Raw genomic sequence first — 21,723 nt, 5'->3', positions numbered from 1 at the left:
GAGAATACTACTGCTGTCTTCAACCTAGCAGCTCCAAAGCGGGGAAGGTTGCTGGCCTGGCCATAGGGATTCTGCTGCGCCCCAGGTGACTGTCATAGGGAGGCTTGGGGGACCCCTGAGGTCTCTCCTGAAACCTCCAGGAGCTGGGCCTCCCTCCCACCATCCTCTACCCTTTCCCCCTGCTTCCCCACAGCACCCATGGGGCCGTCTGCCATACTGAAACCTTCCAGCTGGTAGAAAGTTCCTTCTGACATGGAGCTGCAGCCCACATCCTCACACCGCGCACCTGCTGGTTCTCGACTGTCTTGGGGGGCAGCCCGGAAAAAGCCTCCAATTCTGCAAGACGCCCCTCGGGCATCAGAATGTGGCTCCGTGTCGTGTCACCTCTTCCCTCCTGCTCTCCAGGTCAGACACGTGCCCTCCAGACCCCGGCCCACATCATCACCGTCCACCAGGTTCAACCCCTCCAACCGGTCACCGGCGCTCCTAACCACGGCCTGTGGGTGAGGCACCCACGGCCAGGTGTCCGCTCGGTTCCGAGCACCCGGGGGGCTAAGCCCCAGCAGCCCCCCCTCTCCCCACTGCCGACCCTGCGGCCTACGACCCCCCCACCGGATCAAGCCTGCTCTCCCCTCCTGCCTGTAGCGCCGCTCTGATTTTCATTTTGTTTTAAGCAAAAGCAGAACTTTCAATCTGTCCTTGTGAAACCGCATCTAGTTGGTTTTGATCCAGCATTCCAGCCGGGACACATCATCTCAAAACTCGCCTACGTCATGTGCCAGACTTCGTCCGACCTGAGCCACGGGGGGTTCACTGTGCAGCCTCCGAGATCTCACCCAGAACAAACACTACCTCTGGGGGGGTGGGGGGGGCGGGAGATGAATGCACATGGGCACGCACTTACGTGTTTTCTTTTCTCCTTAAAGAGGAAGGATCTAGGGAGACTTCACAGAAACCTCCTCCCAGGGCGGGCTCAGCCACGAGCTCAGTGTTTCTCGGAAAGTGGCTCGTGGACCACAGGGCAGAATCACCTGGAGCGCCTGTTAGAAGTGCAGGTAAGGGACGCCCACCCTGCGCCCACCGTGTCAGTGTGCTGTGAGCACGTGCATTTATTTGACAGCGAAGTCCCTACCGCTTCCTCTGAGTCACACACACACACACACACACACACACACACACACACACACACACGCTGGCCACGGTTTGCTGCCCCGCTGTGTGTTCCGTTCATTCAACCGCATGTTCAACCAGCTTTCATTCCAGTTCACTGCACTTAGGGGCGCCTGGGGGGCTCAGTCGGTTCAGCATCCGACTTCGGCTCAGGTCATGATCTCACGGTTCGTAAGTTCAAGCCCCCGCGTCGGGCTCTGGGCTGATGGCTCAGAGCCTGGAGCCTGCTTCCGATTCTGTGTCTCCCTCTCTCTCTGCCCCTCCCCTTGGGCTCTGTCTGTATCTCTCAAAAAATAAATAAACATTAAAAAAATTTTTTTTTTAATTTTTATTATGCTCGGAAAAATACCTTTTGTTTGCCCCTTGCGTTTCTAACTTTCTCCTTTAGTCGCCTATGTCATGATCTAGTGTCTTCTGGGGATTTGGCCTGAAGCCAACACCTTTCCATCTCTTGCTCTGTTTTGGGGACTGGACGTATTCTACTTCTCCGCCTTCTCCTAGTCCGGATTTATTGGAGCTGGCCCAGGAGGGCACCTGGTCTTCAAGACCAGAAATGGCCCTGGCTGTTTAACGAGGGCCTCCCAGCTCCCGCCGGGTGTCATGGGTCCTGCCTGGGCCACGTGGACCATTCTGCTCGAGGAAAGAGACAGAATAAATGCGATGACGGCCCTGCCTATCTTTCCCAGCTATAAAATTACTGTCTCCCAAACAGAAAAACACAAGGAGCTCTCCTCATACCCCTTTTGACGTTTCGGGAACCTGCTGCTGGTACTTTCTTCTATGGATTGGATCTCCTCTCTTCTCCAGGATCCTTACTGTCAGAGCTCAACGCAACATCTCCCCCCCCCAACCCCCCAGCCTCACCTTGTTTCCCGCTACTCCCGGTTTTTCTACTCCCCACCCCCCCTGACTCTACCCCTCCGTTCCTTCCAATCTGAGCACAACCCCAGCGAAGGTGACTGTCAGCCACTCTACTTACTGCTGTTCCCCAAGATCCCCGTAGCACCCCCACCCCAGCCCCCTCATCTGCTCTCTCTGCTCTAGCCTCACTGGCTTCTTCCAGTTCTGTGCTCCCTCCTGCCACAGGGCCTTTGCACGCACTCCTCTTCCTTCTGGCTGGAAGTACCTCCTCCTACCTTGCCCCCCACTTTTGCCTGGTCACCCTATGGATCTTGGCGTCCATCACCCAGTAATGCCCGACTCGAGTCGGCCATCCAACTTGACGCTTGTTCCTTTCCTCCGAACTTACTTCTCAGTTTGTAATTCAGTTTGTAATTGTAAACAAGTGTATAATTCTCTGCCTCTCCCAGTGGACCAGGAGCCACAGAAGGCAGAATTAGCGCCTGTGCTCACCGCCGGCTCGCTCTTGCCTGGTGCAAACAGCATGTAGAGTTTTGAAGGATGAGTCACGTCACATTTCTGTTCTGAGTTTTCCTTCAACAGCTGGTAATTATTGCTTATTGGGATTGACCCTCGTAAAGTCATTCTCACTGTTCCAGAGTATTCTTCTGTCATTTGTAGAGGTTTTTTTGTGTTTTTTTTACTCTGAGTTCCCACAGAGAGGGCTCGCTGTGTGGTAAGCACTACAGTTTCCTTCACTGTCTCCTGCCCCCTGCCCCCCTCCAGCAGGCGGCCTTTATTCTGGTTACTTTGTGGGAGCTCCTCTCTGCTGGGCATCAGACTCGTCTTTGAACTCCTGACTCAGGCAGTTTATGATTTAGGACCCGGCTGCACGTTCCCTGCTCTCCCCCCCAGCCCCCCTACCAGCCCTAGTGCTCAGTATGTTGGCATCATTGCTACCCTGCTTCCAGTTCCTTCCTTCCTTGGCTTAGAGGACCCTTACACTGCAGGCGGGACGGGACGTGACCATGTTCTAATGGAGAAGAGACCACAGTAGAGAAGTGAGGCTAACGGCCCAGGATCACTGCGTCCCGCCCGCCTCTCGTCCTGCCGCTGAGGCAGAGAGCTAAGTCCCACTGTGGGTTCTTGGATTCAATGGACACTTGGCAATGAGGGTCTGTCTCTACGCCTCGAGGGTGACCACCCCCAGGAGCGTCTCAGGGTGGATCCGAGGCTTTTGGAAAAACCTCTGCAGATACGAAAACAAGAAACATACAAGCAACTCCCGAAAACAGACCCAGGGTGTGTGTGGACACGGCCCCGGGGGCGCGGGCTCTGGCACGGAGTTAGAAACCCTCATGCGCCGTCTGAAGACACTAAGAGCTATTGATCTCTTGAGAAGATGGAATTGATGGAGACTGCAGCCAAATTTTCTCTGACCTCGCAGACCAGCCAGGAGGGTACCGGGATGCAAACAGCAGACACCCCCTCCGTCCGGGAATGCCGTCTGGCAAACTGCTCCAGGAGCTGCCGATGGGGGCAGGCACGTGCCCGGCCAGGCCGCACAGGACTACGCCAGGACAGAGGCACACTAGGGAGACCCCCATCACCACCCCACGAATCCAATTCCCTCTGCTACGCAAGAAACGCCTTCACCCTGTGAAGGGCTCTGCCATCAAGGTACCCGAACTCGGTCAGGAGGATGTGGCCAGACAGCGGACGAACCCCTTGGGGTTTGGTGAGGGGCTGGTGGTGGAGGGAGAGGGTACATGGTCTGCAAGGCGGCACCCAGTGCACACAGGGACACTCACCAGCAGACGACGCCGGCCACCACCGCCGTCCAGGTGACACAGCAGGAGTTGCGCCGCTTGGTCTGTATGGCCTCGTCCCGCCTGCAGCAGCATGCACAGACCACGTATGCCGCGAGGAAGATGAGGTTCAGGCCCAGGCAGACGGCGGCCACCAGCCCCAGGAACATCAGTGACTATAGGGGAGATGCCTGGGGTCAGCACTTGGTCCCAGGGCAGATCCGGAAGGCGCCCTGCCCCGGGGCCCTGAGCTCCCACTCGGGCTGTGAGGGTAGGAGCCGTGACTGCACGTGGTCGGTCACCCATCCCCTCCTCTGCCCTTCCTCCCTCCTCCCACAGTTGAGGTTCTCGCCCTGTCCACACGGGGCCTGGCACCGGGGCCGGGCGGGGGGTGCGGGGGCGGATGTGAGGGAGAAGGAGCTGGGCTCAGGTTGGTGGCTTATGCACCTGCATGGAGATAGGGACCAGGCCCTGCCTGATGAGCAGCCCTGAGACGTCCAAGAGACGAGGCAGGAACCACCCGCTGGCAGTGGGGGTTGCGGGTGCTGAGCTGCGTGGCTGGGGGACAGACAAGGAGGGGGAAATCCCCGGGGGTCCGAGGGCCGTGGTCTCCTGGAGGACATAGGGCTTGGGCAGGATGTCTCAGAAGCCAAGTGGAACCTGGGCCAGGGCCAGGAAGGGATGCCTGGTACATCTGCTTCCTCTGAGCCTTGTTCTAGATGCTGGGGTCCCTCCAGAGAAACCAGAAGCCAGCGTTGTGCTGGAGGGGGAGGGGAGAGGTCAGAACATGCACCCGGGGGGTCCCTTTCACTAAATCCGTAAAGGGATAGACGTCCGCCTGGGGCCAAGGGCAGCAGCAAAGCCCAAGATTCTGAAGCCCGTCTCAGGCCAGCCGAGCTCCTCGGGGTCCAGCAAAGAGAGCTGCCGTCTGTCAGGCGGCCCGGAGGCACTCTCCTCCTTGCCCTCTCCAGTCTCTTGCTTCAGCCAGATGGACACCAGATGGCCCCAGGATTGGTGGCCGCCAGCCAGGGCCGGACCTGGCTGTAAGTCAGGCTCCTGAGCTGACAGCCTCACCCTGCTCCCCACGTGCCCCCGGGGGCGGGGGGGGGGGGGGAGGGTTCCTGGTCTGGAGCCCCCTGCCCTCTAGTCCGGGCTGGGACTGTTAGGCTGGGAGCCCAGGACCTCCTGGTCTAAGGTGGGAGACCAGACTTGAGCAGGGCCATGTACCCATAGGAGACAACCCTGAAACACAGAGGCTGCGCTCTGCTGTCCTCAGGCTGGGGGCCATTTTCGGCGGGGCGAGGGGGGAGGGGAGCGGGGGCTCAGAGAAGTGAGGCACCTGCTGGGTCCGCCCTGTCTTTCTCTGCTTGGCTGCTTGGCCCTGTGAGGTCTCGGGGACCCTGACTCCACCTGCTCTGCCCGTCGCCTGCACCTGCAGGCTTCTGAGCCTAGGGACAAACGGCCAGCGTGGTGGGGACGGTCCAGAAGTGGGCAGAGGCAATGGCTCTTTTGGGAATGGGGATGGTGGAGGGCGTAGTGTGGTTTCACCTCCACCTGGGAAAAATACATCACTGGTGTTGCGGGAACTCGCCTCTCCGCTCGCCTCCCTCCCTCAGCAGCGTGGATGGTAAGCCCACCTGCAGGCAGCTGGGAAGGCCCAGTGGGTCTGAACACATCACCCCTGCAGAAAGGTCCCTGCAGTCCTCAAGGTGTGGCCGGGCACCACCTGTCCCGTGACTGATCCGGGAGGCCCCCACCCAGGTGAGACAGTAGAAAGGAGCGGCCCCCTTCCTGCCCCCAGCCCATTCGTCCTCACTGGAGGGTCCTGCAGCCCTGGGCCAAGGTGAAGGGGGCCAAGGAAGACTGGATGTTAGGGGCTCACTACTCAAAGTGAAGTTCACTGACCCGCTCAACATGGACCTCTCTTAGAATGCAGAATCTTGTTAGAAATGCAGGGTCTCAAGCCTCATTCTGGACCCTAGTGAGTCAGAACGGCATCTAGGGATGGTCCCAGGAGATCTGTATCCCGCTCAAGTCTGGGAGCACTGATGAGCACCGACAGACTTTTCTCAAACCTCTTCCAGCAGCTTAATGTTTGCTTCAAACGTGCTTGCTTAGCAGAGCCCCGCTATTCAGGGCCTCCTCTCACCGAGGAGTGCACCGAAAAGCCACGCTTTGTCCTGGCCACCCTCTCGCAGGCCCCCGAGGCCCCTCTGCTAAAACCCAGGGATCCCCTGACCAATCTGCAAACCACTGCACAACGAGCATACGCCCACAACCCAGCAATTCCCCTCTAGGATATTTACTTTACAGAAAGGAGGGCTTGTGTCCCCACAGGATACGGACAGGAACGTTCACCGCAGTGGTAACAGCCCAAGGGCGGAAACAATGCCAACGTCCACCAACAAGAAAACAGATACATGTGCGACGTCCTACAGTCATACACTGGAATAGTACACGGCCATGGGAAGAAAGCGGCAGCTACACACACAGCCGGACGGTGATCTCACGGGCACAGCGGTGGGGGAGACAGGCCAGGCAAAACGGCAGACATAAAGTTCAACGTCGAAGAAACCCACCTATGTTTTTATTATTATTATTTTTTTAGAGAGAGAAAAAGTGCATGTGCCTGTGTGTGAGCAAGCGGGGAAAGGGCAGAGGGAGAGAGAGGGAAGGGCGGGGGCGGGGAGAAGGAGAGGGAGAATCTCAAGCAGGCTCCACACTCAGCATGGGGCTCGATCCCGCGACGCTGGGGTCATGACCTGAGCCGGAATCAAGAGCCAGATGCTCAACCAACTGAGCCACCCAGGCGCCCTAGAGAAGCGTACCTATCTATAGTGATAGGTGGGAACAGTAATTCCCTTTGGGAGGGTATGGACTGGGAAGGAGTGTGAGGGAGCCCTGGGGAGGTGGGAATACTCTCTCAGGATGGTATCACACACACGTACTGAGGTGCACACACACACTTAAGAGTGTGCACTTTCCTTTAAGTTGTTCCTAACGGGAAAAAAAAAAAAAGCGACCTGAACTCCGACAGACCTTTTGTATACCTCAGAGAGCGGTTCACATCCAGACCTCCTCCCAGCTACCCGTGACTTCTAGCTGGCCTCCTGGCCGGCCCCCTTCCCAACCTCTCCCTACACAGGCAAAGCCACCACTCTGCCATGCGTCCCCACCCAGCAAGGGAGGACCTCTAAGCGGTAGTCTAGACACGGGCTGGTGCCATTTCAGTCTCTGCAAACCACAGCCAGCTGCTGCCCTTAGTCTGTGTGCTGGCTCCCCTAGGTCACGCTCTCAGAGCCCCCTGCCCCCTGTGAGCCCAGTTCCGGGGGCAGGGCCTCCCAAGCCGGGCAGCTGCCTCAGGTGGGTTCCCGGTGATGCAGCCCAGCCTGGGAGAGGCCAGGCCTGGGAAACCCAAATGCAGGGGGGCCCTTTGGTTAGCAGTTCACCTCCAGACGTCTCTCTGGGTGCTGGGGGGATAGGATGCGACGGCAGGAAGGGCAGGGAAGGAAAGGAGGAAGTTGGGGAAGGGAGAAGAGGAGGAAGGAGGAGCTGGAGGGAGGAAGGAGAGGAAGCCTAACCAGCAGAACCCCACAGCCGCCTGGGTGTCACCTGCCACCCTGGGATAGACAATTATGTTCCCGCCCCTAATTAACACTGCAAGTCCCTATGTGCGGTGGCAGTGGGGGTGGGGGAGAGCAAACCTCCCTTCCAAAGGGACCTGGGAGCTCTGCTCACAAGTCCCCTGCTCTCACAGAGCCTGGAAAGTAGTTTCCCACATCAGTCCCACCTCCACAGTGCCCGGCAGCTCCCACCTCCCCACTCTGCCCAACACCAGCCCACAGCAGCCCCACATCAGGGCTCGGGGCTCCAGCCTCTCCCCCCATCAAAGTGACTTCAATTAGTTCTGGTTTGTCACTCTGTAATGAGAAACCCAGAGCACGAACCCAGGACCCAAGCTGGGGCGGCACTGACTGATCTGTACTCTGGGAACCGGACCACGAGGGGCTTCTGCACTAGGCAGGGGAAGGGGCGACAGCCTGGGTCCCCCTCACTCCAAGAGGTCAGGAGACAGCTAGAAAGTGAGCGAGCCTCGGGGGCGGAGGGTGAGGCCAGAGGGAGGGGAGCTGCAGCACTGGAGGGAAGGGTTAAGCCCCCCCACCACCAGCAGGGGAGGGGGGCGCAGCGTGATCGTCCCATGACCATGACTCAGTGTTCAGACTGAATGAATGGGGCTTCCTCATTCCAACTTTGGCTCCCCGGCTCCCAGCCGGGCCTTTCCTCCTGAGAGCTGCCCCCAAGGAAGGGGGTGGGGGGAGCCCTGTAGTTCTGGGTCCGGCCCCCACGCTGTCCCCACCCCTGGCCTGAGGTCACACACTTGGGACTCTCTGGGGAGCCTAGGAACTGAAGCACCATCCAAAATTAACATGTGGAAATCCACGTCTAAATGCAAAACGTTGCAAACCTCTCCGTCTAAACGCAAAAAGTTGAAAACCTCTCCTCCACCTCACCATGCACATCTGGAAAGGACACCCGGTCTACAGAAGCAGGGAAAGGAAAGGTGGAACAGGAAGCACACGTGTGGCTCTTGCACGTTGACCGTGGCCACCGCGAACATTTGCACGGCATCTGGAACTTTACTAAGACAATTCATCTGGTCTCCCTGCACTGGGGGGTGGGGGTGGGGTGGTGAAGGCACAGCTGAAGGAAGGAACCCAAGTAGCTTGTTCTGGAAAAGAGACACAGCCGGATGCAGTGCTCTGTCGCCGGAGAGGAGTATTGCCCTTGGACACGTTACTGAGCCCCCAGCCCGTCTAATGATTTGTATCACTGGGTCCCACTACGTCCCTCTATGTACTAAGTGCGTCTCATGCAACGTCTCATTCGGTACTTGCAGATGAGGGAAGGGAGGCTCAGAGACGGACAGACACCTGCTATGACACACGGTAAGTGATAAAACTGGGATTCCAATCCAGACAGCTGGATGGCAGAGCCCCAGCCCCACCTACTCAGCTGCGGTAGCCTGACGCCCAGCAGCCCTGGCCCAGAAGCCCTGGCGGCCTTGGCAATCACGTGACCCCACGCCCAGCACAGCCCTGGCCCCAATCTAGTTTGTGGAGCACTCAGATGACTGACAGCAGAAGGTGCCCGATCCGTGGTAACTGACCTGGCACTTGGGAGGAAAGGGACTTCCAGGAGACACCCATGGTCAGACAACTGAGGAACTCAGCCAAGTATGAGCCACCTAAAATAACACCCCAAGCCACACTTCCCATCCTGGCCCCTCACACCCACCTCGCACTCGGTGCCCTCAGGAGAAGGGCCAGGAGGGCCGCTCATCACTGGGAGTCATTTGATGCCCAGTTCGGTGTGCCAGGGTCTAAACCCTGGGACGAGAGGGGCAGGGGGCTGTGAGTGGGTCCCGCTGGCTCAGCGGCCACCTGTTCATGGGACTCGGTGGGGTCGGGGAGGTTCAGGCCCTGCCAGCCACAGATGCTGGCTGGACAGGCGCTGTCTCTGGGGTCGTAGTGGGGGAGGGGGAGGGAGAGTACCCTACCCCTGCCCCCAGGGCTTCTTGTCCCAGCCAGTTTAGATTTCTTCCCGTGGAGAGAATAAAATTATGGTTGGAGACCCTGGGTGCAGGATCTGGGCGCAGGCTTTGGGACACAGCAACGAACACGAACACACACACACACACACACACACACACACACACACACACCCAACAACACAGCTGTCTCAGAAATCATATCCGCCTCTTTGCATGCATTCATTGGGAGCGGAAGATTCCCTGGAGCTATCCCCAGGCGGCCACATTCTCAGGGAAGGCTGACTTCCACAGGCTGGGCTCCGGGAGAGGGAGGGGCAAAAACATATTAGGAGGGAGCCTGGCTAACCCGCCCAACTGTCTTAGCAGGAAGGGGTCCTGATAGCCTCCTCTTTCTGGAAGGGCAGGCCCCATGTGCCCGGGGCCTGAGGGCGACAGGGACACTAGGGGTTATTATTAGACTCCTGTCACCACGGGGGCTCTGCACACCCTGCCAGATCAGGATCCCCGGGGCCCTGCAGGAGAAAGGCCTGGTGGGGGAACAGGCGAACAGCTGACTCCAGGCTCAGCCTCCAGCTCAGCCTCTCTAGACCCAGCAGAGGCCCCGCTCTGCCCCGACCTGCCCCACACTGGCAGATCACGCCTGAGAACCTGACACTCTGCAAGCAAAGGCCACCAGGGGTCAAAGTCCCAAGACGGGTCCCGTCCTGGGCTTTTCAGCCGGAATCTTTGACCCAACAGTGAATTGACTCAGCTGGGCCACGGGAGGCCGGGGTGGCCTTGGCCAGACCCAGAAGGCTGGGAGAAATGTGCCGCTCCGCCAGGGCCTGGAGGTCTGGGGAGCCCCTCCCCCTAGGGCAGTACAGAAACCGCAGAGGGGAGGGCCGGCCGAGCGGAGAAAGGGCAGAACGCGAGGATGAGGGGAGTGGCCGGCCACGAAGCCAAGACCCCAGAAATCCAGGGCCTTGGGGGGAAATCACCCCCAGCTGCCCACTCAGCCGCCTCCCCCAGCCCTGCAGACGTCCAAGAGGGGCCCAGGCAGAGGTGTCCGCAGCGGCTCCCGCCCCGCAGGCAGGGCTGGGGACGGAGGGGCGCTGCGGAGCTGAACTCGGGGAGACCAGTTTCTGCCCAAACTTCTCCCAGGCCACACACACCCGGAAAGAGAGCGCCCGTCTTGGAACCGCAGACGGAGGAAAAGCCCGAGGCGCCTCTGGCATCCCCGGAGCTCGCTCAGGAGCTGCCCGGGTACCGCCACAAATACCCGCTCCCCCGCGCTCGGCCCCTTCCCCCGCGCGCAGCCGCCGCGCCCTTCCTCCCCGTATCCCATCCCGGGCATAACTCCCATCTTTCCAGTTTCCCCGGCCCACGAGGTTCCCAGACGGGAAGGCCGTGGCCAAGCGTCCCGGGGGAGAAAGGGAGAGGCGCGACGAGGCTGCGGGGGGAGAGTGGGGGCGGGTCGGAGAGGCGTATGGAGCGCGGCGGGCCGGGAGGGGGAAGGGGTGCCGCGGGGGCTTGGGGCGCCGGCCGTGACCCGGGTCCCGGCGGCGCGAACTCACCTCCCGGTAACTCTCATCGCGGGGGTTGAATGTGCTGTCCACCGGCTGCAGGCGCAGGCCCAGGTGAGGGACGCTGTGCAGCCACGCCACCCACCAGGGCGCGACGTACTCCACGCGCGCGGCCAGCATGGCTCGACCCGAGTGCGCCCGCCTCCTGCGGCCGCCGCTACCCCGCCAGGGACGCCCCGCCCCGGCCCCGCCCCGGCCCCGCCCCAGTGCAGGCCCCGCCCCGCCTAGCTCCTCCCGGGCTCGACCCTCGCCCTGGGCGCGCCCTCGGGCTGCAGGGGGTCGGCCCTGCAGTCAGCAGCCTTTTCCTTCTGTGGATTCTGTCCTGGCCCCGAGGGCCAAAGAGGTGGAAGGAGAAGTGAAAACATCACCCAAGCACTCCTGTTGTTTTTTTAAAATTTATTTATTTGGAGGGGGGCGGGGGGAGACAGAGAAGGGGAGAGAGAGAATCCCAAGGAGGCTCCAAGCTGCTAGCACACACTCTACAATCATGACCTGAATTGAAATCAAGAGTCCCAGGCTCAACCGACAGAGCCACCCGGGCGCCCCGCTCCTGTTTCTTAACAGCAGTCTCCAGGTCCCTGGGTTCTCATCACTTATTATCAAACCAGGATGTGGAGCGTCAGGGAGTACTGCGAGCAGTGCGTCCCGGCCTGAGAGTCGACGCAGCCATTCCTAGGGCTTCCAGAGGAGAGTTAAGTAAGCTGACAGACTGGGGCCTCGGGGAACAACAGTCTGCCCCTGGGTCACTAGTTCTAAATTCACTCCCCATCATTTATGGAGCATCCGTTTTGTAAACCACGCTGACTGAGATGTGGCTCTGTCCTGGGAGCCCCCAGCCATCTGCCCAAACAACTGACTTGATGCGGCTTTGGAAACACTGGGGCCTGGGAAGAGCAGCTTGATTCTTTGGGGCAGGCAGAAGGAGGTCCTGGAGGAAGGGATCCTCGAGCTGACCAGGAGGGAGGGAAGGGCTGGACATCTGGGGGGGGGGGGTGGGAGGACACAAGACCGTCAACAGCATGTATTTACTGAGCACCTACTATGTGCCAGGCACCACAGGCACTGAACAGGGCCGATGGAAACCCTTGGCCGAGGGCACTGCGCTCCAGGGTGTGGCTGCTAATGGTGCACACAGAAATCTGCAGACCGCCGTCTTAGAGGGGGCTGCGGGGGAATGCGGGGGAAAGCAAAGGGGAGCAGAGTCAGCAGACACGGACTGGGGTTGGTGGTAGTCGGAGATCCGGTGAAGCCTCTCGTGGTCGCCTGGCCCTGAGAATGCTGAGCGCTCACAGAGGCCCAGGTGTGAGAAGCCCGGTTCTGGAACTGCAAACAGTGTGGTGTGACCGCAGGACGCCAGGGGCGGGGGAGGAGAGGTGAAGCTTGAGGCAAGGATGAGGTCAGGGTGGAGGGCCGCCCGGGTTTCAGCGGGAGCGGAGGACTTAAGGACGGGTTGGCTGCTAGAGGTTGCTGGACCACCGACGTCCCTACCATGACCCCTATCAAAGGGCCAGGGGCCAGAGAGGGCATGCGGATCTGTAGTCAGGGGATGGTCCCCGGAGCCTGGCTGTGGCCATCTCATCTACGCATGCCCAAAGAGGAGGCGCCCAGGGGGCCACAGGAGGCCGCGGACCCACGCCTTTCTCATAGGGGTTTTCATGAATTTAACAAACTTTGAGCCCCTTCTCTGTTCTAGTGGATACAGTGATGGATGAAATACCCATGTTCCTCTCTGCATGGGGTCTCAGGTTTACTAGGGGAGGAGAGGTGGCCTTCACCCCACTCAGTGATCAGTGCTCTCAAGAGTCTGGTGTTGGGAAGGGGGGACTTGTTAACTTGGGGTGTCCTGGGGGAGGGTTCTGAGCCAATATCCGGTGTAAGGGTGTGGAAGGGGACAATCCCAGAGTCCTCTGAGGGGGGTGGGTGGCAAGGAGAGACTGGGGAACAGCAGGGACAGAGAACAGATAGGGCTGATTGCCCCACCGGGGCGGGGGAGTGGGTAAGAGGGAACGTTTCCAGGTGATGGAAATAAGGATTGCAGTGATGGTTATGCCACTATAAATGTTTGTCAAAATTCATAGACTTGCACACTAAAAAAGTGAATTTCACTGTAAATTACACCTCAATAAGCTTTACTTTAAAATAAATACCTTTAGGGGCACCTGGGTGGCTCAGTCGGTTGAGCATCCGACTTCAGCTCAGGTCATGATCTCATAGTCCATGAGCTCGAGCCCCATATCGGGCTCTGTGCTGACAGCTCGGAGCCTGGAGCCTGCTTCAGATTCTGTTTCTCCCTCTCTCTGACCCTCCCCCATTCATGCTCTGTCTCTGTCTCAAAAATAAACATTAAAAAAAATAATAAATACCTTTATTTAAAAAAAAAAAGATGGGGAGAGATATGCAAGGGCCATTTCACACATGGATTCTGGTCTCTGACGTGGCCATAGCTGCTTGCAAAGGAAAACATACTTGGAGCGATTTCCCAGGGCCCAGGGCAGGTGCAGACAAGAGGATGTGGCCTTGGAACTCACTCCGCCCGGTGCCACCTGCACGGCTGCCCTCCCATTCCTCTCGGTCAATAGCACAGAAGGCTCTAGCTGCTGACCCTGCCTCCGGAACACCTTGGAGGCTTGAGGATTTGGCATTTCTCCAGAAGATTAGATCACAGCAGCGAACTCTAAGTGCTTTAGGAGAGAAGCCAGAGACCTCAAGTGGGAGGGGTCTGCCTCCTGGCCCCTCTCACCTTGGGGGAATTGACCTTGAACCCGGTACAGGACCATCCTGCCAGAGCGGAGGCTTGGGCCCCAGAGGGAGGGGGCGGGGCAAGGGGCGGGCCTGCACACACCTGACAAACTACAAAAGCTCGCCCTCAGGGCCATCCCTGCAGCCACTTGGGTGCAGCCTGGAACACCCAAACCTGCTGGGCCAGTCTGCACCCAGCTAGACAGTGATCAACTGCGATCCTTCTAGCTTCTTCTCCAGGGGCCTGCTGACCTAGGCAGGCCAGCCTGTGAAGCAAAACCGCAGAACAGGAACAGGAACTCTTCATGGAGTTGACGTGAGAACAGCCCCCGCGCCCATTCCAAACCGGCAGCCGTGGCCCGCACCTGGCCGTTCACCTGCTGTGCAACACGAATGGGCTCACCCGAGCCTACAAGCTGACCTCAGCGACGCAGCGGGTGACCCTGGCCACCCGAGGGCTTGGAACACACCTAGGCCTCAAACCAGCCGAATGAGAATCTCTGCAGTTGGCCTTGGCCATCATGGCGAATTTAGAAAAAGTGCCCCAAATGGCTCTGAGGCAAAAGCCAGCGTGGAGATCCATGGCAGGAAAGGGTGCCTCCTCTAGACTCCGAGGCCAGACAAATGCCCACGGGGCTTGTCTCCTAGGAGCTGGGGCTGGTCTCTGGACAATGTGCTGGGACAAAGGGAGCCCAAGTGGCAAGCCCGCCCTCTTCCTGGGAATCTCGAACACCCGAAGAATGGAGAAGACTGGAAGCCACGGAAGGTGCTCCATTCTGGGCTGGTCAATGATCACGGAGCGCCTGTGGACCCCTCCTGGAAGAAACCCGCTCACGACTAGACTCAATAACTCCCTTACGGCTTTAGAGTTTCTATAGGGAAAAGGAAAAAAAAAAAATTAATGAATTCAGGCACTTAGCTGCTTGGGAATGGATTTGATCTGGTCAACCAACTCGAGACACTAGGCACTGGAGACCGCTCATTTGCTGTAGCGTGTCGCCACCTTGTGGCCTATCCTGATACGGCCCTCATTCATCTCAAAATGGCCAGGTGCCAGATAGGGTCCCAAACCTTTTACTACTTGCTCCTTTCCCCTTACAAAAAACCACGGAAGCGCCAAGTTATTTGCCTTAATGATACGGAAACTCAGGCAACGCTGGGAAAGGCGGTCTAGCAAACCCCACCCAGCCCTGCATGGGCCTTGCACACGGGAGCCCACACAACTTGTACCAGGGACCTCATGTGGAGGCACTTTGCTGGTCGGCCTCAATGTTTTTTCTGCTTGAAATATGTGCATCCTACAGCACCTGCCCAACCCCACTGTCCTGAGAGGGGAGGGGATCCTCGGAGGCTCACTGCCCTGCAGTGGCACAGGGAGACACCTGCTGACCACAGGACACTGCCGCCTACTGTCAAAGCCATCTCCCGGTCTCTTCTCTGAAAGCACAGTCCTACCCCTGCTGGACTTGTCCACGGTGACTGTGAGATCGAGGTGCAGTGGGCGGACAGGTTTGCAGTTCCCTGGGACTGGTTACCAGCACACGGTGCTCAGTGAGGTGGTTTCTCAAGATCACGCTAATTGGCAAGTGGTAGAACTTGGGATTTAATCCCCAAGGAGCCCAGGCTGGCTGGGGCCTGCACTGCTCACGCTGGGAATACCCTTACGGGCCTGTCTGAGCAGTGGGCCCCATTCATGCCCCCCCACCCCTGTGAACTCGATGTGCACCCCACTGCCGTAAGGCCCAGGGTCAGATCTTTGCGGCAGGAACCCCGGCTCCTCCCCCCTAACCATCAACTGGGTTTATCAGACTGTCTTTCAGTCCCAGGATCTTATTTCCTGTTCCCTCTTCCCTGGAAAGCTTGGCCCATTTCATAGACTAACATTCCTCTGTTCGCGGCAACGATCTCATTACACCCGCAACGTTCTTCCTTTCCGCTCCACTTTACCCTGAGCGGGAGCACTTCGGAAACAAGTGTTTCAGTCTGATGAAAAGCCTCATGCCTACCCTGCGTCGAGGGAGACCTTCCACAGCACACAGTGGATCTGAACGCAACCCTGCTGGGAAGATGGGCCGGCTCCGCACTTCTAAGACGGCTAATCAACTCCACCTTGTAACCACCATTTTCGTTATCAGGAAGCTCACTTTACCCAAATGACTTCTAAATCCCACGAGGGCACGCTGGCTTACTTCCACAAGACCTGGCTCTTCCGTCTATTTCCACCTATTTATTTTCAAACTTAGGCTAAAAAGAGGATGGTTCTATTCGTCCACCGGGATCACGGCCAAAGATGAGGGACACCAAGGAGGTAGCAACCGGGACCCCCAGCCTGTTCCCACCAAGACCTGTGACCAAGTAATATTCCCCTTCCTGCCCTCAAAGACAAAGGACGTTTTAGGAATTTTTAAAACTTTAATACAGTTCCAATCAGTGTGCCGGGTTCATTTCAGCTCCTTTACTGCCAAACCTAGGAGAAAAGAGATACAGAAGTGAGCCACCCAAAACATACATTGTATTTTGAGTTACTCTTGCTTGTCTGGATTTTGTACTTAAAACTAAAGAGGGTTAACAAGACTCAGAAATTAAGCATACCGAGGTGGTTCTGCTTAAAATAATAGTGTTTGACAACGATGGTAATAATAATAATAATAATAATAATAATAATAATAATAGTAATAGTAATAATAAACAAAACACACTCCTCTTCTCACAGCCTCCACGAAGAAGTCTCAAGAGGAGCTTACAAAGCCTGGCCCTATCGGTTTACTTCTCACGGTCAAGAGGTAGACTCTGGGAGCACTGTGCTCCGGGCCGTGTCCCCCATGGCCCTCGGTCCTCCCACCAGCTAGAAGGGCCCCGTCCAACCTATGCTCACAGCCTATAGCATTTAGTTTCCTGACCTGCACCGCTGGTACAGTAAAGTAGCCACCTTGCAGGGCTGTGGGGAGAACGGACCAGTGCCCCACACTGCGTTAGCAAAGCACGAACGGGAACGAAACAAACTGCCCTCTGGCCAAGGAAACGATTCCTGGTATGGGATGGACACTGGGGACCACGACCATTCACTCCTTGCACGACCAACAGCAAAAGCAGATACTTAGGACAAGCCACACGTGCACTATCCTAAATCTGGGGACAACTCAAGGAACAAGATGGAGACACGTGCACCTTCCACACTTCTGGTCTTACCCACCCCCCCCCCCCCCAGCCGATTCCAAACTCACTCACCTGGGGGCAGGGACTGCTTCAGTTTCTCTGCCTTCTCTTTGTCTGTGATGACCAAAGTGTAAAGGTATCTGCTGCATCGGACTTTGAACTTCACATTATCCTTATTTTTCTTGATCTTGACGGCTACCAAACAGACCAGAATGAGCAATTAAAAACTGTGTCACAGAAAAGAGATGTCATGCAGCGCACCTGCTTTGTATTTATGCAGAAAGGGGCACTCTGGACTGCAACCACGGACAGGGCTGTGCTCTCCTCCCTGTACCGTGCCTCTGCTGAAAGAGAAAACAAGAGGTCCTCTAAGACTTCAGTATTTAAAAAGCTGTCAGAAACCTGTATTTCCCGGGGCGCCTGGGTGGCTCAGCCGGTTAAGCGTCCCAGCTCTTGACTCTGGCTCTCGTGATCTCAGGTTCACGAGATTGAACCCTGTGGGCTCTGCACTAAGCGGGGAGGCTGCTTGGGATTCTGTCCCTCCATCTTGTACCCAGGAGTGCTCTCGCTCGCTCGCTCTCTCTCTCTCTCTCTCTCTCTCAAAACAAAAGCCACTACATTTCCCTTCAGTTCCCTTCCAGAGAGGACAGCTCCTGGGCCAATGGGAACTGCTTGCTTCAGGATCCCATCACCTACACAGTGAGTTACATGCTAAAGCTTTTCTTAAATTCATGAAACTCCTTTTCCGGCCTCTTTCCTACTGCCAAATTCTCTCCCAGGACCAGAGCACAGACAACAAAGAGTCCCAGGTGTAACTCAAACTCAGCGCTGCAAGGTCTAAGTTTTGTGGTCTATGGATGGCGTCCATGTGCTCGCCCTGGCTGCTCTGGAGGCCACTCACTTATGTTACTCACGTAAGTTACGGCCATTTCACGTGCCCATCAAAACTCCTCACCGTAACTTTAGAAACAGCCCAGACTCTCCCCAGAATTCGTTATTATCGTATCAGCGGATGACCAGTATCAGTCAAGAGTCCGCTGGCTGGGGAATGCACAGGGCTCTGGCGTCTCAGCCCCGTACCTGACCTGACACAAGCACTCAGCCCCCGCAGAAGCAGCGCAAGATTAACTCGGACTCACAACCCACAACTCCGTCTCTGCCAGTAACTGCCGGAGAAGACATGGCACAGGAAGAAGCCCTTCAGCCCGCTCAAGGCAGTGGCCGCCTCAGCTTATGTTGTAGTAAATCCAGAAAACTGGGTATTCATTCAAACCAACCTATCTTGCTACCTTAACGTTCCCGTTAATGCGAAGGCACCGCACTGCCCCTAGCAGCTGCTGTATGTCTACACGTTAGGCTCAACGTGTGCGGGGAAGACCCGTGCATCTCTTAAAGAAGAGACGTTTACTCAACATCATCAGAGTGTGCGCGGAAGTTCCGTTCCGGGCACGGTCCTGCACCCCGAAGGACCGAGAGCACAAACAGGAGACTTTATGCCAGTGTCCAAGGCAACAGCATTCAAAACAGCCAGAGGAGACACCGAACGCCCACTGACGGACGAAGAAACCAAACGGGGCACGTCCGTACAACGAGTATTCAGCCTTAAAAAGGCAACTGACAAACGCGACGATGTGGATGAGCCCCGAAGACCCTACGCTACACGAAGCAAGCCAGTCACAAGAGGACAAACACCGCTGATTTCACCTACAGGAGGGATCTAGAACAGTCCACGAAGCAGGCAGAATGGTGGCTGCCGGCGACTGGAGGGAGAGGACGGGGAGTTACTGCTTCAGGAGCGTAGTTTCAGTCTTACAAGATCAAGAGTTCTGAAGATGCAGCGAGCACGTTCTCCGGGCCAGTGAACTGCACACTTAAAAGCAGGTTTTATGGGAGCGCCTGGCTGGCTCGTTCGGTTCAGTGCCTGACTCTTGATTTGGGCTCAGGCCACGATCTCATGGTTCTTGACATCAAGCCCTGCATCAGGCTCTGCACAGACAGCTCAGAGCCTGCTTGGGATTGTCTCTCTCTGCCCCGCCCCCACTCGTGCGTAAGCTTGCTCTCCAAGTAACTAAATAACCTTAAAAAAAAAAAGTAAGAATAAGCTTTATATTACACGTATTTATAAATTCAGTTTTTAAAAAATTTACTGAACCGACACTGAACACCCTATTATGTCTGCAGGGCAGCAACCCCGACCTCACAGGCCACAGGAACACCACGCTCCCAAATTAAAACGCAAACCAATCTGACGGATTTGGGGCCGTTTCTTCAACATACTGAGGTCTCTACAGGACCCTCTGATGTGATCCTTGCACCAATCCCACGGGACAGATTCTACTGTCCCATCTTCAACTGAAGGAAAGGGGGGTGCTGTGTCTACTCTGCTGAGGATGGCCACTTACTGACAGAGCTGGGATGTGACTCAGGCAGGCAGTGTGACCACCCCTGGTCCGAACGAAACTGTCAAGACAACCTCTCTAAGCACGACAGTACACGACACACACGCTGTCACCTGCGGTCCCCAGAACCACCGGACAGACATCCCTACCAGATGCTACTTGTTCCCACAGACGGCCACCATCTCAAGAAGTACCAGAGGCGTGAAGGTAACAAGGACACAGATGGGACCCCCCCTCCCCCAACACTGTGAACCCACGTGCACTTTCATCCCTCCAAGGACAGAGCACCAGACAGGACAACCAGGTCCTGAACCACGTCAACAGGTCAGCAGGACGCCAGGCCACGTTCAGAGCATCTCATGTTCTCTTAATGACACGTCTGAGTGGAAAAGGAAGCTTTAAGGAGTATTTGATGTAGCAGGAAGACGACTCTGGGCTAAAAAACAAACAAACAACCCCCCCCCCCGAAATAAAAAACCCCAAGGGGGCTCCTGGGTGGCGGCTGAGCAGCCACCAAAGGCTCAAGTCATGATCCCAGGGTCATGAGATCGAGCCCCGAGTTGGGCTCTGTGCTCAGCGTGGAGCCTGCTTAAGATTCGCTCTTCTTCGCTCGCTCTAAATATAAAGCACCCTCCCTCCAAGGTACGAACTCAACAGCTACCCCGCGTTAAGCACAAGCCCCCAAACCTCCGCCACGACGACAAAGCCAGAACGGAACTCCCTCCCACGCGTGGTGCGAACGAGAACTGGGCACCCGGGCCGCGACCTCACCAATCCGAAGCTTGCTGTTGTAGCTTTCGGACGCACCGCTTCCTTTCCCTGCTTTACACGCCGGGAAACCAAATCCGACAACTTCGTGCGGTTCCCTGGGCGCGGGGCCAGGACCCTGACCGCCGCGGGCCCCCAGCCCAACGTGCCGCGCTGGAGTCAGGGTCCGGAGACCCGCCTTTCCCGACCACCACCCAGCAAGGCTTCTGCTCGGAACGCACACCTTGTTCTGAACTAAGCACGGCTCTGAAAGCGTTCACCATCAGGCAGAGCAGGGAACGCGCTGCCCACCGAGGTCTTCCTTCCGGGAAGCACGCCAGAACCGCCGCTCCCCGGCGACACGCCGGGGGACGGCGCTCGGGGTAGGGGCCGCCCCGCGCGCCCGCCCCCGCTCGCTCCTCCCGCCCGGTCAGGGAGACCACTTACACTTGGCATCCTTTCGCCTGGCCGTGAGCAGAAAATCCTTGATTTCTTCAATCTTGCGAGGCTGCAACACAAACGGGCAATGAGCTGCACAGACACGCTTTTTCTGGCTGTGACTTAACCATCGCCACCAGTCCCTGGCGGGGATCGGAGACCCCTGCTCAGGCGCTCCCGCCCGCCCGCCCCGGGGGCCCCGCCGCCTCCCTGGGAAGGTCCCGGCAGGGGCCGTACTCACCATGGTTACGAGGGGCGCAGGCGAGCGCGCGGCAGGCAGCTGCGGAGAAGACAAGCGTTAGCGTCAACGGGGCGCGGGGAGGCGCGACGACCCCCGCTTCTCTCCCCCACCCCCACCCCGAAATGCCGACCCCGTCGCACTCCATCCTCCTCCCCCGCACCCTCGATCCACACCCGGGTTCCTCAGCTCTCCCCCGGTCGTGGATTACCCCGGATTACCCGCCAGAGCCCCGCTTACCGCTCAGGAGACACTCGCGGCGAGCAGCAAGAAGGGAGGAAGGAAAAGAACGAGACTTCCGTTTCCTGGCAGTTAAACCCTCCCCCGAAGGAAACTGGGTACGGTGTCTGCAAAGGGTCAAGAATTACTTAGGCGTTTGTCCTTCCCGTTGCAGCATCTCTGCCCCCTTCTGGCCTATATTAATAGTGCAGATCGAGGAATAAAGTGGGCCGCCTCCCTCCTCCCTTCACTCTCTTTACCTTCCCCATCCCCAGTCCCCCACGTAGGCTTTGTTAGGCTTTCTTTCAGATCCGGTTGAAAGACCGGACACTTATTATCGACTACTTTCATTCGATCTGTGCGTTGGGCATCTACGCAGAGATTTTCCTATTTAAATAAAGGGATCCTCTTATGTACATTTTAGAACTTTCTAGGGGTTTCTCACACTTCTGTCTGATCGCCTTCCCTGTGGACGTCTAATCCGTCATGCTGTTTCCAATTCCTTTAAGAACTGGTGTACAATATGGGTAAATTAATACTTCCAGTAGCTGACATTGATGGCGCATAACATGGGGCACCCCCTGTGCTAAGCCTCTGATCCCCAGGCGCACTGTGACAGGTGGCTCTCGTCGTTACCCCAGTTTTTCCCACGGGGCGAATGAAGGTTTGTCCTTTTGGAGAGAGATGAAGCCAGGACTCGAACCCACGGTGGTCAGATCCCAAGCCCAGACTCCTGGCCGCTGCTTTCGGAGGCGGTGCCCCTGAAACGGGCGGGCAGCTCTGGGCAGGCAGCGTTTCCTTTGCCCCTTTGCTTCCTCCCAGCCTCCGGCCCATGCGTGACCTCGTTTTCTCCGCA

At 57.4% G+C, this 21,723-nt stretch overlaps 2 protein-coding genes across 3 annotated transcripts in view; both read right to left on the bottom strand.

Annotated features, from left to right (window-relative positions):
• TTYH2 (tweety family member 2) overlaps positions 1 to 11,080 on the bottom strand; it is a 38,024-nt gene extending 26,944 nt beyond the window's left edge. The window contains exons 1-2 of one of the 2 annotated variants that reach the window (XM_047833786.1): positions 10,923 to 11,080; positions 3,822 to 3,994 (exon numbers count right to left, since the gene is read on the bottom strand). In XM_047833786.1, the coding sequence (XP_047689742.1) occupies positions 3,822 to 3,994; positions 10,923 to 11,051 (302 nt within the window). In that variant the 5' untranslated portion in view covers positions 11,052 to 11,080. The remainder of the gene's footprint in view (positions 1 to 3,821; positions 3,995 to 10,922) is intronic. The other variant, XM_047833787.1, reaches the window with a different exon arrangement.
• A 4,982-nt stretch (positions 11,081 to 16,062) lies between these two features.
• RPL38 (ribosomal protein L38) lies at positions 16,063 to 20,992 on the bottom strand. Its single transcript, XM_047833916.1, has 5 exons — positions 20,889 to 20,992; positions 20,652 to 20,690; positions 20,420 to 20,480; positions 16,899 to 17,021; positions 16,063 to 16,137 (listed from the first exon to the last, which is right to left on the bottom strand). Exons 2-5 carry the CDS (start codon positions 20,652 to 20,654, stop codon positions 16,112 to 16,114), a joined length of 213 nt encoding a protein of 70 aa, XP_047689872.1. The 5' UTR covers positions 20,655 to 20,690; positions 20,889 to 20,992; the 3' UTR covers positions 16,063 to 16,111.
• Between the last annotated feature and the right edge of the window lie 731 nt (positions 20,993 to 21,723).

Source organism: Prionailurus viverrinus, chromosome E1 (assembly GCF_022837055.1).
Source record: "Prionailurus viverrinus isolate Anna chromosome E1, UM_Priviv_1.0, whole genome shotgun sequence".
Taxonomy (NCBI): Eukaryota; Metazoa; Chordata; class Mammalia; order Carnivora; family Felidae; genus Prionailurus; species Prionailurus viverrinus.
This window is presented reverse-complemented; position numbering and strand designations above follow the sequence as displayed.

Coding starts and splice junctions, on each gene's coding strand:
- RPL38 (XM_047833916.1), bottom strand. Junction 17,022..20,419: donor CAGGCGAAAGGATGCCAAGT/GTAAGTGGTCTC, acceptor TCTGTTTGGTAG/CCGTCAAGATCAAGAAAAAT. Junction 16,138..16,898: donor GAAGCAGTCCCTGCCCCCAG/GTGAGTGAGTTT, acceptor CTTTTCTCCTAG/GTTTGGCAGTAAAGGAGCTG.